General features: G+C 50.2%; 8 protein-coding genes across 8 annotated transcripts; all 8 read left to right on the top strand.

The window, feature by feature from the left end:
- Positions 1-284: 284 nt before the first annotated feature.
- PG997_008691 (uncharacterized protein) lies at positions 285-784 on the top strand (the record flags this gene model as incomplete). Its single annotated transcript, XM_066813006.1, has 2 exons — positions 285-457; positions 517-784. The coding sequence occupies 2 exons, from the start codon at positions 285-287 to the stop codon at positions 782-784; spliced, it is 441 nt and encodes a 146-aa protein (XP_066668348.1).
- Positions 785-2,398: 1,614 nt separating this feature from the next.
- Positions 2,399-2,788, top strand: PG997_008690 (uncharacterized protein; the record flags this gene model as incomplete). The annotated part of the gene is made up of 1 exon (XM_066813005.1): positions 2,399-2,788. The coding sequence occupies one exon, from the start codon at positions 2,399-2,401 to the stop codon at positions 2,786-2,788; it is 390 nt and encodes a 129-aa protein (XP_066668347.1).
- A 7-nt stretch (positions 2,789-2,795) lies between these two features.
- On the top strand, positions 2,796-3,077 carry PG997_008689 (uncharacterized protein; the record flags this gene model as incomplete). Its single annotated transcript, XM_066813004.1, has 1 exon — positions 2,796-3,077. The coding sequence occupies one exon, from the start codon at positions 2,796-2,798 to the stop codon at positions 3,075-3,077; it is 282 nt and encodes a 93-aa protein (XP_066668346.1).
- A 1,054-nt stretch (positions 3,078-4,131) lies between these two features.
- On the top strand, positions 4,132-4,788 carry PG997_008688 (uncharacterized protein; the record flags this gene model as incomplete). The annotated part of the gene is made up of 1 exon (XM_066813003.1): positions 4,132-4,788. One exon carries the CDS (start codon positions 4,132-4,134, stop codon positions 4,786-4,788), a length of 657 nt encoding a protein of 218 aa, XP_066668345.1.
- Positions 4,789-5,867: 1,079 nt separating this feature from the next.
- Positions 5,868-6,626, top strand: PG997_008687 (uncharacterized protein; the record flags this gene model as incomplete). The annotated part of the gene is made up of 1 exon (XM_066813002.1): positions 5,868-6,626. The coding sequence occupies one exon, from the start codon at positions 5,868-5,870 to the stop codon at positions 6,624-6,626; it is 759 nt and encodes a 252-aa protein (XP_066668344.1).
- A 994-nt stretch (positions 6,627-7,620) lies between these two features.
- On the top strand, positions 7,621-8,403 carry PG997_008686 (uncharacterized protein; the record flags this gene model as incomplete). The annotated part of the gene is made up of 1 exon (XM_066813001.1): positions 7,621-8,403. One exon carries the CDS (start codon positions 7,621-7,623, stop codon positions 8,401-8,403), a length of 783 nt encoding a protein of 260 aa, XP_066668343.1.
- Positions 8,404-8,537: 134 nt separating this feature from the next.
- Positions 8,538-10,071, top strand: PG997_008685 (uncharacterized protein; the record flags this gene model as incomplete). Its single annotated transcript, XM_066813000.1, has 3 exons — positions 8,538-8,715; positions 9,305-9,683; positions 9,726-10,071. The coding sequence occupies 3 exons, from the start codon at positions 8,538-8,540 to the stop codon at positions 10,069-10,071; spliced, it is 903 nt and encodes a 300-aa protein (XP_066668342.1).
- Positions 10,072-13,411: 3,340 nt separating this feature from the next.
- PG997_008684 (uncharacterized protein) lies at positions 13,412-13,705 on the top strand (the record flags this gene model as incomplete). Its single annotated transcript, XM_066812999.1, has 1 exon — positions 13,412-13,705. The coding sequence occupies one exon, from the start codon at positions 13,412-13,414 to the stop codon at positions 13,703-13,705; it is 294 nt and encodes a 97-aa protein (XP_066668341.1).
- Positions 13,706-15,697: the final 1,992 nt, after the last annotated feature.

Raw genomic sequence — 15,697 nt, 5'->3', positions numbered from 1 at the left:
CACGTAGGTACGGAATAAAACACTCAATCCCCATTCCATCATCTCAGCCTGCCGTTCCTTCCTCAACCTGAATCATTCGTCATCTGGTAAGCTCGAGAGTCGTTTGATTTCATCCATCCTCTTCCTGTTGACTAACAAGGATGTCCTTCGCAGCGACACGATTGCACACTGCACGTCGATATCTAACGCATCTGCTCTTTCTTTTCAACTTTGCTTCCCCAACACCATTTGAAGTCGTTTTAGCTTCGAAAGAAGGAGAGGGCCAATTTATCATTTCCTGAAGCATGTTAACGCAGGAATTGATACCATCAAGGGTCAATTGGGCGATCTCGGCAACCCCGAGCTCAAACGGATCGCCCTTGTCATACTACTCCCCCATTGCATTTGCCACGATTGCATCGCTTCAACTACCCACTCTGCTTCATCTTGCTTCTCCATTGTCGCTTGAGCTTGAACTGTAGGTCAGTAAGCTGCACCGTCGCGCCTCTGTACTCTACCTAATATATTTTTGGCCAGCTCCTTTTCACAATGTCGACTCCCGACCAGTTTCACCTGCTTCGAGAAGCTCCCAAAGGAGACCCAGATTGAGATCCAACAAGAAGCCATCGAGGACAAGCACGTCGGCCGAGTCGTCCTCGTTATCAACAGCACCAAACACGTCGCGCTGAGCGAGCGCACCACGAGACCGCAGTCAAGATTGTTCAGCGTCTGTAAGACTGCGCGTAACATCGCCAGCACCATCTACGATGCTGAACTGCTTATTTTCCAGACCACCAGGTCCTGAAAATCCCGAAGCGCATATCGGTTCCTCGATACGAACAGAACAGTCTATGAGTCGTTCAAGCTCTCCTTTATCGAGGTTGACCATTAGAAGCCCACCACTCAGAGTCTTGCCGCCCAGATTGGCGGCGGTCCGTACACACCTTTCGACTTGCTGGGCTACTACACCAACCCCGACGTGTACAACAATCTCACCCGAAACTAAGCCCCTATCGAGGAAGCGACAGAATACGATGCCGATAATCCTGGGATCGGCTTGGAGGACAGTACGGAGTAAGCTACAGAGGCGCAGTCGGCCGGCGTCGGAATCTGAGGAGAGGAACCAAGCAAACACCTTGTCTAGATTGTCGCCGCTAGTCGAGGTCGGCCATAAGGGTTAGAGTAACCGGGCCACTTGGACGACGCGGGGGCTGAAGAGACACTGCTTGAGAGGGCCGACGTGGGCGAGGCCCCTTTGGGAATGGGTTAGGAATGACCAAGAGCGCATACGGGTGATTGGGAATGGTGTTGTATGCTGCTCTACCATACTGGCAACGGATCACTGCTATCGGAGTCACACCGAACAGCCCGTTGTATGGAGAGCAGATAGATAGAGCTTACTTTCGTGTTCGATACACCTTCTCCTTGCTCCCTAGTCGATCTTGGTGTCGTAAGGTATCAGTTCTAATCCATTGACTCCCTTATAAACCTATGATGCTATATATTTTTGCACTCTCTAGATCATGTTCTTCCCCATTTCTTGATTTCAAGTCATTATTCTATCATTGTTTTCGCATGTGTTCTGCTAGAACGTGGCAAAACTAGGTATGCTTCTTTTGCCAACATGTGATCTCGAGGCTGTATTCACTGTGGCCCCAATCCGGATAATAGCTTCCTCATCATTCGGAGGTACGATGGCGATTTTACGCCGAGTCGATGCAGTTTTCCACAGGTTGCCTGGTAATCGCTCTTCACCTTCGCCTTCTGGTATGTTCCGTTACGTGTATACAATGTAAACAAATCTCACTCCCCACGCTGGGCAAACCATTTTCCTTCCCAGACCCTCTATAAAAGCACAGACACATAGAGCTTTTCCCTTCCCCAAGCAAGCCTTCTATTGCATTTTCCTCTTGCTTGTACCCAAGCACACTAACTCACACTTGGGTGGACCTTCACTCAGGACCAAACACCACACAACTGTTTTCTCTCCCCAAAGCAAGCATTCTATTGCTTTTTCCTCAGAGCAAAAATACACCAACTCTCATAGGATACAGGGTCACCAGTATTCCTCCCATTCCTTCCCCACTTGCCAGTAAATCATTGCGACAACCCTCTGCAGCGACAACTGTAGAGTGATACCAGTGGACTGGCATTGCTTTGCTGCCCTCGTTAAGTCGTTCGCCCAACACTCATCTTTGCGATCGGATTCGCTTCAAGCACTTGTTCGTCATTTGCCTTGCTTTGCCTTTCCTACGCATTTCTCTCAGCACTCACTACGACTCAGTCTCCATCGCTGCCACTTTTTTTGTTGCCCCAACTTGGTTTCATTAGAACTCCGTCTCGAGTTGCACATCGGTCAGTTATTTTTTTTATCCTAGCCATGCCTTCTTTCTAACATGTTTTACCAGCTTCTTCGAAGATGCCGTTCCCCGACGGCATCCCGAAGATCCTCGGCAACATGCCCATGGAGGTGCAACAGATGATCTGGACGGAGGCTATCGTGTCCGATCACGTTGACCGAGTCGTCCCTGTCCTGTACGGCTCAAACAAGATCGTCCTTCGCAGTGACATCACCACTCTGTCGAAGTACTTCCATCTCTCGCCGGCCTCGCGCGCAGCCGCACAGCGTGTCTACGATTTGCAACTGCCGATCGTGAAGGACGGCAAGCCTGGCTACGTCAGACTCAGCAGCAGTCTTGACATTTTCTTCATCAGCGCCTGGGGATACACCCTCGGCATCAATGCCTTCAGTCCTTTGTTCCAGCTTTCGCCTACCCTCTCTCCGCCCCGAGGCGCTCGCCAAAGTTAAGCGAGTGATGGAGCATCACCTGGACCTGGAGGATCTGGTCTACCACGTCAACCCCACGTTCAACCGCACTGTCTTCTCATCCACCAACGTCTGCTTCATCAGACTTGACCACCAGAGACCGACCCTTGCAGACTTTGCCGGACAGCTCCCCGGCCCGGGCCCCCACACCGCTGTCGACTTACTCAACCATTGCACCAAGCCGTCGTGGTACGAGGAGCGTGAAGTCACTGAAGTCGTCGAGGACGAGGAAACGGAGGACGCCGAGCACGCTGAGGAGGAAATGGAGTAAGCCGCAACATGAATTAGGAGTGACTGAGAAGGTGTTAGGATGTACGGATAGGGCGAACTAAGCAGGTTTTGTGTACGAGGAGCAAATCATCGGCTATGATTTCCGCCATGGGACCTGGCGGGTTGAGAAAAGGATGGATACTCTGATGGCTTCACCGAACGCTAGAAACTACTTCGCTCATTGTAGAGTTGCTTGTATTATACGCACTAAGTTTAATACTCTTTTTTCTCATACTCTTTGCTTTGATTTTGGAACGAGTCTAAATCGCCCTGTATCGTGGTCAAGTGGTGACTAAACCGTGACCCTCGCCGTCGCATCGATTGAGGGGCAAGAATAAAGCTCTTATCTCCCCACATCCCAGATAGGTCGGGTCCTCGTCGTTGACGACGTTGAACATAAGTGAGCGGGGTCCACCTTTTATTCGATTGGCTCTTGCCGATTGGTCACAGTAGTTGTTGGCACTATTATTAGTTCACTTTTGTGGAACCCGCCTAGCGACGCACCCTTCGTCGTCAACACCACACCCAAGATCGCCAGGTTTGCTCGATTTTTTTCTGTGCACACAAACTTGGCAAAGGTTTGCAGCAGAAAAGGCCCATGCGTATCTTTGCACACATGCAATACCTTGGACTTACTCCGTCCCGTCTACCTTGATTTCATCCAGAGACCACCATCCTGTCTTCCTCGATCTCAACTACTAAAAAGATCTGAGATCTATCTGAACACATTCCCTCTCTTCATTTCTTCATTCTGTCATCTGGCACAGCTTTATCCCTGGCTGCTTCCACGTTTCTGATGGCCTGAATCGCTTCGGGACAACAGTTGGCTTCCATTCACGTCTGCTTTTTCGCTTTCTCGATCTTCCCAAGCACCTCGTCACGATCAAAATTGGTCGTCTACAGGTTGCTTTTTTACTTGCTTTCGCGCGAATTGGTCTTTATCGACCTGCTTTTGTTGGCATTCCTTCTCCAAGGTTTCTCACGGTAATCAGGTAGGTCTCTTTCGCAACCACGCGATCCCGTCCCAACTGACAGATCCAAGCACAACATCCGAGATGCCTTCCCCCAGCACCTTCTCTCCCTTTCCCAGACTCCCTAAGGAGCTGCAGATCCAGATCCTTGAGGATGCCATCGAGGAGGACAATGGTGACCGCGTCGTCGCCCTCACCTACCAGACTGGACACGTCATCTTGACCCAGGAGCTGTTGAACAACATCTCCAAGTTCTTCAGCGTTTGCAAGCTATCCCGCGACGTGGCTGAGTCGATGTACAACGTGAAGATCCCCACGAAGAACAACAAGCGAGGCGTGGTCCATCTCAGCACCAAGATGGATATCTTCTTCATCAGTCCCTGGGCCTTCACCCTGGGAATCAACATCAATGCCAATGGCGGCGCCCTCTTCCCGCGCTCTGATACACAGCTCGGTCTTGCGACGCTGAGAAAGATGAAGCACATCATGGAGCACCGGGTCAATCTGGGTGGACCGATCGCTTCGGCCCGCCGCCCGCTCTTCAATCGATCTCTCTTCCGCTCGGCAAAGGTTTGCTACTTCCAAGTTGACCGCCAGCGTCCTATGACCCAGAGCCTTGCTGCTCAGACCGGCCATGGTCCCTACACGACCATGGACCTCTTGACGCATTACATGAAGCCGAAGTTGTATGTGGAGCTTCGCGTCCCGGAGGATTGTGAGGTCTTCGCGGCTCTCCCTTAAATACTTGACAAAGCCTGAGCTCGTACGGTTAGGTTCCGGACGTCGGGAGACGGGAGGAAAGATGGGCGTTTTGTGTGATACGAGCGAAGCTATGGACCTGGAGTATGGAGAATCATCTTGATAATGTTGGCTCGCAAACGAGAGATATACGGCATCGTTATGGAATATCACGTTGTCGACGGTAATGATTGCTGGAATGGAATAGTCAATAGATTGCTTTACAAACCCCTACTACTGATCATGTTGTCTCAACTCAGTCCCTCCTCCTAATAGTATGATGTTTTATTCTGTTTCGTCATATGCCAGTGATCTGTAGGCTAGATGTAAATGGCATGCTCTTCGCGTTCCTTTCCAATCCCGTCTCGAACTAGTATTTTCCCTTGGCCTTTTCTCTTCGATTTCATTTCGCTTCTCGAAGCATCAATCTGTATTGTCGCATTTACTGACCATTAAATCATGTGTCTGCTGGTGACTACTATGGATAACAAGATAATGACATGCCCATTTCAAATTTATGTTTTGACAAGTACCAGGCGGGGTGATAGGAGGGGTGATAGGGGGGTGAGCTTCTCCTTTCGCTGAGCAACCGACACCCTAACAACCACCAGCAATTGCTTCTCACTGAGCAACCCAGTTGCTATCGTGGGCTTCCCACCAGATTTTACTAAAATAGCCTGCTTTCCTGGCCTGAGGGACCGGAACTTGCTTCCCACCTTAAGCACCAAAAGTTTTGGTCGACTGGTCGTGTACACAGCACCCTTTCTCCAACCAATTTCTGATGAACAGTCTTGCCTACCGCGACACCAGAATCAAGACGGAGGGTTCAATTGAACTGGTAAGTAACCACGCTTTACAATTTCCTTTTTCTCCTCTTCTTTACAGAACTTGATCCCGTTTAATCATCAACTGACTTGGAAGTCTCTCAAGGCAATGGTTATTTTAGCTTTTACCAAGCTCACGCAGAAACAAACCCAAGAGCCCGTCAACGCTTCCGGTGTGTTGGCTAGTCCAACAGGTTTGTATCACTAATAATGTTCTTCCTTGACTTCATCTAACGCCATACATCTCGCTCCATCAGAATGGCTCATCTCACAGGGTTTCACCAGTTCCGCCGCCTCCCCAAGGAGGTCCAGATCATGATCTGGGAGCAGGCTGTACTGGGCGACAACAAGGACCGGATCATCCCCGTTGCTTACGATACCAAACGCATCGTGATGAACCACGACTTGCAGTCTCCCTCAGCAATCTTCGAGGTCTGCCACCTTTCGCGCGCCGCAGCTACCACTCTGTACGACAAGCTCATCCCCATGGTCAACTTCCACATGCACTTCCCGGGCAAGAGCGACACGTTCCGAAATCCCTTCGTTCCTAAGGTGGACGAGAAGATGAGCAAGGAGGAGATGGCAAACGATGAACACATTGTCGGCTACGTGCGTGTCAGCACGCAGCTCAACATCTTCCTGGTGAGCGCGTGGCATTACGCCTTCCACCGCGGCGTCCACCTCCGTACCCAGAAGTACATGACCACGCGTCTTGCCCCGAAGTTGCTGTCACAAATGGAGCGTCTCATGGAACAGTCAGTCGACATGTTCTACATTCATCTCTGTCCAGGCTACCACCCGAATAGTCACCAATTTGACCGGGGCGTCTTTGGTGCGGCTCGAGAGTGCTACCACGTCATCAGGCATTCCCATTCAAGCAATTGTACCCTCGTGGAACAGCTGTGCAATGACTCTACTTCTCAGGATGTCCTGCAATACCACACGAGAGCAGTCAAGTACGAGGAGATCTCCAGCTCGGAGCAAGTTGAGGTGGAGGAAGTTGAGGATGAGGACTAGGGAGAACTGGAAGTTCTTCTGGGGAAAAGGGGGAAGATGTATGAAGGGGTACGAAGCTCGGAGGAGGTGATATCGAGGAGCTGGATGGATACAGAGACCAACAGCGCTCAGTTATGGATCATACCTAAAGAAGAGGTCTGGAGACCTTTGGCAAACAGCATCGCCAGAGCATCACTCTGCGGATGGCAGAGCAGCTATTGATAAACGTCAGTACGATATGATACCCCTCCCAGTGGAGGTTGGCTCAAAAGTTGTTTCGTTCAGTTCTAATGCGTGTAAAATTCATGTTCCCTTATTTTTCTTGTTTTCCTTTTTGTCGCAATTTTTGGTTTATATGTAAATGCCCAAGTCGTCAGCTCCCTCCCTTTTCGGACGCTTATTTCTTACTGGGACGATTTTGGCAGCATCCGAATGATTTAGAACAAGTGACTGATAAGTGAACTGTCAATTTGCTGCCTCGCTACCATCAGTTTGTACTTGGCTTTCGTAGCCAGCTACTTCGCCGGGGCCTCTCATCTGTCGTGGTCTGCCGACTCGGTCCACGCTGCTCCGTCGCCTCTCCCCTACCTGGGACTACACAACTCGGCTGCAACTTGACACAGCTTGCTAGTAACAACCATTTAGCTGTGCTGGCCTCAGATCCTACCAGCTGCTACCAGCTTCATAACCTCTCTGTCACCCATTCACCCATTCTACACTGACATCTCCGCATCACCAACGACAAAATCTTCGAGTTTAACTCAACTGGTAAGTAACCATCAACATACCTATTTTTCCCACCCCTTCCTTCAGATCAATCAAAATCTAATCATCTGTTGATGCGGTAGTACAACAAGGGATTTTCTTCTCAACCTTGGCAAGAGTTGACAACAGTCCATCACAAACACGTCTCAACATTATTCAAGCACACTCGACTGCGCACCAGGTTCGTAATCATTGATTTTCCTTTTATTTTTGGCTTCACCTAAGACAGAGTAGGTTACCATCTTACACAATGGTTACCAGGACCAAGAGGTTTCGCAAATTCGCGAAATTCCCTCTGGAAGTGCAGTTCCTGGTCTTCGTACAGGCAGTCCTGAACGACCACAAGGATCGCATTGTTGCCATCTCGTGCGACACCAAACGCGTGTTCCTCACCCGGGACCTGAAGAAGCCTTCCGGAGTGTTCAAGACTTGTAGCATCGCGTTGCAGGCGGCTACGGCAGTCTACGACCAGCTCGTCCCTCTGGTTGGGTACAACTCCTTCTGGCCGGATACTCGCACTTCCACTTGGCCTTTTGACTGGCCCAGACCCGACGGCGGCATAACCGAGGAGATGAGAAACCTCTCCATTGCACAGAATGACGAGCGCGTGATTGGCTACATCCGCGTCAGCACGGTTCACGACATCTTCCTTGTCAGCCAGTGGCAACATTCCTTCGACGACCTGAGGTACTCCTACCCGCCCAAGTTGATGAGCGTACAGCTGCCGCCCGCCGTGCTATCTCAGATCGAGCGCGTGATGGAGCATGAGAATGGGGAGCAGACCGATGAGAAGGAGATCCAGGAGCCGGACAGCGTACGCCACAGTTTTGACAGAGAAGTCTTTAGCGCGGCACGAGAATGCGTGCATGTTGTTGAACCCACAAAGCAGCCTGATCACCTTCTCCTCGCACAGCTGGTCCGGGATTACACTTCTCAGACAGCTCTCTGTCTCTGCCCTGAACCGATCATCTGCAAGGGGCTTCTCGACACCGAGGAGGCTGAAGAGGAGAACCAGGAGGAACAGGGGGATTAATCCGGAAAGGGGGAGGGAAGAGGTACAAGAGGCCTGGAGATGTAAGGATTAAGAGTGTTGGTATAAAGGACGGAAGAAGAGCAATGAATGATGGGGCAGGCCTGGAGCCATACTACAGCTCCGCAGCTACCGCCATGACTACATGTGCGCCCACGAGCCTCGTCACCACCAGGGCTCCCTTGAACGAGGAACTGGATTCACCACCATCGGCTGGCCCTGCTGATGGTAAAATCGATTGGACCTGGGAAGAATGGATCACCTGGCCAGAAGACGACCTCAACACCGATCTGCAGCGACCAAAGTTTTGCAACGGTATCTGATGCTCAGCAAGCCAGCTCGGCCACGGCCTCGATCACTGAAGGTACTGCGATTGCTTCTAGTGCTGCATTTGGCAACGTCACTGCTGGCATACCTCCGGCAGTGATACTCAAGGTAGCAAAGCCATGGTGGTCCTCTAGGCGGCAAAGGAGAAGCATAGGCTGACGATATGATATGAATACCCTCTTGAGAATGGGCTTACCTCAACCAAGTAGCTTGACTCAGTTCCAACGTGTGCGCCTGTGATACTTGTTCATAAAAGCAGCAAACACAACCATGTAGTTCCAGAAGGCCCAGAGAGTTTACTAACAGCCGTGAGGTTTAATAACACATCCTAGGTTTAGCAACAACTACGATGTTTTCTGTCATCCCGTCTCGTACAAATAGGTATCTGCCACCAGTCTCGGCTTTTCATCCCTTCCCCCCTCCCCCCAACCAACCTCTTGGTAAAGCAATCGACACAACAGTCAAGCTCACACATACAAGGAACGCTAGGTCAGTATTCCCTGTCACCCCGAATCAATTCAACACTATCATTATCATCAACAACATGGCTTATTTAACGCTTACCCTCTTCCACAAGTTCAGGCAGCTCCCCCGGAGTTGAGACTGAAAATATGGGAGGCGGCAGTCCAAGGAGACTACCAAAACCGCATCATACCACTTACCCGAGACACGAAGCGTATTATCCCTATCACGCGCGAGCTCCGACACCCCTCCGCCGTCTTCGAAACCTCCATCGAGTCCCGCCAGGCCGCCCTAGGGCTGTACGACCAAGTCATCCCCGTCGTCCCGTTCTTCTCGGTCCCGACTGACTTCGACGCGCAACAAGAGGTCGACTCGGCCGGTGCCGAAGCCGACGCGCAGCATCGCGGCATCATCCACGTGAGCCTCCGGCACGACATCTTCCTCGTCAGCCCCGAGACGAGGACGTTCCAGGCCAACAAGATGGGCAACTTCCAGTGAGCAGACCTGGCCGCGCGGACCCCGCGCTTCGTACAGAGGCCCTCTTCTTCGCGAGGGCCGCCCGTTTTCAAGACGGTGCCGATCGGTCCCGAGCTGCGCGCGCGGATCGTGCGGGTCTTGGAGCACTACGACGTCAACGCCGAGCGGGGCGACATCGTCGGAGCCACAGACCAGGGGGTCATGTACCCTAATGCCGAGTACCCGTCGGCCCGAGTGTGCTACTACGGCGATAACCCGGATACCGATAACCTCATGGTCAGCTTCTACGGGAAAGCGAAGAATCTTCTGCGTCTCCTGTGGCATCTTGAGCAAGGATATAAGTCGGATCAGCTACTTGAGTGGCTGGATCCGGTTGTGTGCATCATCTCAACAAGTAAACAATGATCCTGTGTGAAACCTCACGCAAGTCATACGGCGCGCATCATGTAGACTGACATGTAGCCCGGCAACTAAAAGCATCACTTCTAGCCTTGCATGAGCACCGCACCATACGCAGGTACTAGGATACCAGTGGCCTAGGTAGTTAATACAGGAATATTAGCAGTCAAATAATACTCCCACCCAGTGCCTTAGTATTGATAGTTCCGATATTGTTGGAGTGGGATGCACATGGTATTGTGTCTGTGGAATAGATTATATCAATAGATGATATTGCAGTTTGTCCTTTTTTTCTTTTATCTCATTTTAATACTAAGTTGGCGTATAAAACGAATGATACTAATAAAGACAATGTTATCCACGAACACGCAAACTCACAAAGAAACTTTTACGGGTGTATTGGTTTGTTTCCCCTTTATGTTACCTTTCTAGTTCTTCTAGCTGTGTTCGCTTTAAGGCTGGGTGTACATACGTAAAGCGCTCTTTGCTACAAGCCTCATATTGTCTTCATCCCAGAGCGTCACTACTTGATTCCTCCCTTATCCGTCTCAAGCTTGCTGCCAAGCGTATGGTAGTATGGGAAGTGTGGGCAGGGCTGTGGTCAGTTTGGAAAACACTGTCCTCCAACCCCCTTACTTGTTCAGGGCTGTCTCGAGCTTGTCGGCCTGGTGGTATTTGTCCTGTTGTCCATGTCTATGCTATCCATGGCGCTTCAACATCTGCTTGTATCATCGCCATCATTGCTCGAAGGGATTGTTTTGACGGAATTGGGCTTGTCGAACCAGAGCTGATTGATAGGGCGCTTGTGCCAGAACAGTCATCTAATAACACAGCGTATGGGGACCTCTGTCCTCTGTCTGTTGGTTTGGTATTCTAATGCATCATCAGTAGCACAAACCCAGGCTAGAAAGGCTCTCAAGATGCTGCTTTCCAGCTGGTTGCCGCTGATTCAGTGTCTTGTTGGGTCAAGAAGCCATCAGTGGCAAACGTACGTAGCTACATGATCGTGACGCTGCCCGAAGTTGACACTCTCATTCCGACCATACTGGAGTATTCATCACCACAAGCCGGCAAGAAGTATAATCCCCAAGACGCATCATCGTATTCAGGTTGTTTGCAATATTCTATTGAGTCATTGCTCTGTTGTTCAGATAGATCAATATTTTGCTAAAGGAGCACATTGCGGCCAAGATGTTGGTATCAGCAAGCAACTAGACAGTGACATGGCAGTTTGAGGTCATTGGGGCGGCCAAGCATGTACTGTAACATCAGTTTAGTGCATTCTTTTAGGGGACATCTGGTGTTTTTGTCAAACTTACAGGGCTATTTAGGGGCTAGCTCCCCTGACTGGGCCACTATTCCACCCTTTACCAGCTACCGACAGGGCCATGATCCAGCATCCAAAGGAGGGGTTGGCACCGGGAAATCTTATCATCCCCTAACCATACAGCCCGGTTGCCTGGTCAGTAACATGGTGGGGTGTTTGCTCTAATGGTTGCCGGGTGAGGAAGTGGTTACATTGAATACCACCTCGACACTAGCATGGACAATGTGGGATTCTTAACACGACGGCGGGTAAACTGAACCTGAATCACACCACCAACCCTACGAAGTCCGATACTCCTTCCATCCACCCAACCTTTCTCTTCTTCTTTTGTCCCAACCACCTCGTGGTGATATCCGAAATTGTCAGACCTCAACGTCTACTTCATTTTACTTGTGCTTTGGTAAGTTCGATCACATCTTGGATCTGGCAACAACAAGGACTTGGTAAGTTATTCTGCTTATGCGGCGACATCCTCATCAGCTGAAGGCAACGAAACTCGTCATTTAAGACAATAATATTCCTTTTCCCACGCTTCCCTTGGTTTGTATAGCTTCTCCTTCCCTGTCTACACTGTCCCTTCCCATACAGCCTTCCGGTCACGTACTGTACACATCGTTATTATTCACCTACTCCGTTCCGCATTTCCTTCCCTCGCTTCTCATCACTTTGTGCTGCTCCATCTTTACATGCTATCACATCTCATGTTGGGAAACAGTATTATTATGGCAGTGAAGACCTTCCTTCCTACGACATGCGTCCGCGACGGACTCATGGAGGGTCTCTCCATCACTGATCGGGCTCCTGTCCGCGTACTCGACGAGGAGCAACTTAAGATGCCAGATTGCCCGGCGGGAATCCAGCCAGACTCCTTTCCATAAACAGGATGAAGAGCAAGTCGAAATGTCACATTGCCGGGTGAGTATGGATGTTCAGCGTCAGGACCAGGGCAAGCGATAATCTTAGTGCGCTGACAACAACACAGGCAGCCATCTACACAGCTGGCTGCGCAGCTCTGGCCTACTATTTTGAGTCAGATTACCGCGAAAGGCATGCCAAGCAAGAGAGCGCTCTGCAACATTACCGGCATTTGACATTCTCGGCTACTTGCGCAGCCTCGAAGGCGCCGAAACCAAGAGTCGTGCTCCTACTAGTATCAGCTGTGATTGTCGCATGAGAGGCCTGCCGCGCATGGTTCTTCCGACACTCGAATACCTTTTCTTAGAAAATAGCCAAGTAGTTTCTTGAAACATTCCTCTTCCTACCACGCTTCCGTATGCCTTCAAAGGCTACATGTGGTGTTGTAAAAACTGTTAACCTACACCCTGTGGCTGGATCTTGGTTGGTTAAGTCAGTCTTCACTCACGAACTGCCCGGTAACAGCAACTGCAAAGATCCAAAGAGCGTCGTATAGTAACAGTTGTACTTATCCAAGGGCCAAGTCAAAACAATGCATCGGATTATAGCCCTTGACCTGGTGTGTTATTGCGAATATATTTAATACATCCCCTTTTCTTGCCGGTATTATAAATAGTTTGGCTCTTGTTGTGCAATCCGTAGCAGCAGGTGTTTGATTGTTCAGATTGGGTAAGGGCTGCGGATGCAAGAGCAGTATCATCGCCAACTGTGGCGGCGCGTGGGCTACCGTGATACCCAAACAAGTAAGCCTTTCCACCTGCTCAAGCAAAGACCATCCTAATTTTGGGCTAGCCGACTTCTCTGGCCCTTTCATCTCCCTAATTCTGAGTTGGGACCAACCCATCCGAAAGTTGCGCCAAGTTGTGCCAACCCTACCTGACAAAACATCAACTCTGCCTGTCGCTTTCCTTCCGCCTTCCTTCATCCTACCGTCTCACAGCTTTTCATTTACCTTACTCCATCCCATATTACTTCCTCTGCTCTCTGTTTTTCACTTCATAGGGCTTTCTTTTGCTTTATCATTGGGTCCAACCCTATCCCAAGTACGGGGGGAATATCATCAGGATAAAGGTAAAATCACTCCGCGAGACATTCGTCCACACAATGCACGAAGCCGCGGTGGGCTTAGCCCTACCCAATTGCATCCATGACGAGGCCTACGATGTGCATCAATTCTTCGCTCGACAGGCCCTGGACGTGGCCGTCTATCAACGGCTCCGCGCGGATGCGGAAGCAGGGTTGTATCCGGTCGTCCGCCAGTCTGATTGCCAGCACGATGCGCTCGTCGAAGAGGACCAAGTAGTTGCCGAGGACGAGGCTCCGGATGAGGACCAGGCTCCGGACGAGGAGCAAGTTCAGATGGCACACTGTAAGGTGAGTATCAAGATCAAGCACTAGGTTCATCTATCTCGATGGTGTAGGTGCGCATGCTGAAACCAGTAACACAGGCCGTTATTGACCCCTCTGGCTGCTCGCTCACACCTGTCGACCCCAGGTTCATACCGTGGTGCGAGACGCACGCCAAGCAAGAGAGGGCAAATTGTCATTCCTATAAACTCGCCGGAGCGATGCGCAAGGGCTACGAAGAACTTCTTGACCTTGACAAAACCCCTAGCAACGTTGAGGACAAGAAAAGTGCGCTTTGCTACTACCTCTTCGAGATTGTTGCCCGCGAGGCTCATCGCGATTGGTTCTACCCAGGGGAGAACTGCGAAGGCCATATCGCGTGGGAGACTAAGCTGATTAACGAACGCGCGAAAGTCAGGGACGGGCTCTGGACCATGGATTACGGTATTCACACCATGATTTCAGAACGTTCTCTCCGAGAAGTGATAAGAAGCATCTTAACCAGCATGACGATTACCCAAGATCTTGGTGTGCTTAGGGGAGAGCCTGGGACACCAGACGGGAAATATAAAAAGCTCGTCTAAAAGGTAATTGAGAAATATAAACTTTACCGTCCTTGAATATAAACACTGAGCTAACATTCCAGCAGTCACCGACGAGATGTGGAGAGGACTTGAAAATGTCGATATGATAGAGCTTCTTGATCGGAGCAGTGCTACCGAGGAAGAGATGTCAAACAAAGACTTCGAACACCGCGAGGTGTTCCCCACCCAGCAAGACGATGAGGGGTGGATTGTCGTAAGGGGGGATGTGCAAGAAGATACAGATTGGAATACTGTGAGGGAGGATCTCTAAGTCCTTCATTACAAGCAGGCCTAGTAGGCTAGCGATAAGTCAACAAACGCATATAGTCATGCCGCTATATATAATGGCTTTTCGTAATCACTACTCGTATAAAGCTTTTCACGCCTCATTTCAAACCATTGCTCACGCGATGGGCCACGCCGCTCTTGCCACTGTTCAAGCTGTACTTCAGCAGCTGTGGACAATATACGAATCACTCGAGGAACCGAGGAAGCCACAGTGTCACAAGCACTGGCAGCAAAAGGAGGCGCTCTACCAGTTTTACCAGAGAACCAAAAGCTCAGCTCTACTGGATGCACGACAATGCTCTGTCCGACCTCGAAGAGGCAGGGGCAGAGACGAAGAAGTCCGGCGCCACTCTGTTGTTTATCGTGCTTGCAGCAAGCCAAGCCAAGCCATGACGGCTTGGTTCCACAAAGGCGAACTTGACGAAGGTCACGCTATTCACGAATGTGATCTTAACTGGAAAGTCACGTTAATGGCAAACCGTTTGTTCGATAAGAAATACGGCATTGTCATTAGAAAGTCTGACACGATGCTGCGAGATATCATGAGGAACGCCTTAAAGGAAATGGTAATCACTGAGCCGACGTCCTTAGTTGATAAGGAAGACCAACTGGTTGACCCAAATCACCATCCAACTTCTCAAGAAGGTCATACTCAGTACGAAGAATCTCGACAAGGCCAAGCCGGCTTCGAGCACGGCAACTTCGAGCAAGGCCACCAACAAGATCATGGCCATAAAAGAGGTATTTAAACCGTTCCCTTCCCTCTGGACGTATTGAATAAATTGACTAATACACCGTAGCTATGATCAATATTGACCTTGAAGACATGTAGTGCATAGACCTGCTCAACGTCGAAGGAATGTCCCTTGCTAAGTTGCGCTGGCTCGACTGCTGGTACGAGTCAGATCCATTTGCCACTGATGATAAGAAAGTGACATGGTAGAGCATCGCAAAGCTCACGGCTCGTGCCACCGAAGGATTCGGGGCAACAAAGGGGAGTGTTCCTGTATTCCACGCAACACATCGAGAGCTAGACATCATAAATCAACCAGGCGCCTGGACACGGTAAATAGAGATGGCTCATGCAAAGAGGTTTACTTCCATACTTCGGTATTCCTATTTTCAGATCTTATTTATATGTTTTGAAGCCCATGGAAATAATACCGGTGCT

Source organism: Apiospora hydei (assembly GCF_038363865.1).
Source record: "Apiospora hydei strain CBS 114990 chromosome Unknown utg000006l_segment0_segment0, whole genome shotgun sequence".
Taxonomy (NCBI): domain Eukaryota; kingdom Fungi; phylum Ascomycota; class Sordariomycetes; order Amphisphaeriales; family Apiosporaceae; genus Apiospora; species Apiospora hydei.
The sequence above is the reverse complement of the archived record's forward strand: the minus strand, read 5'-3'. Positions and strand labels throughout refer to the sequence as shown.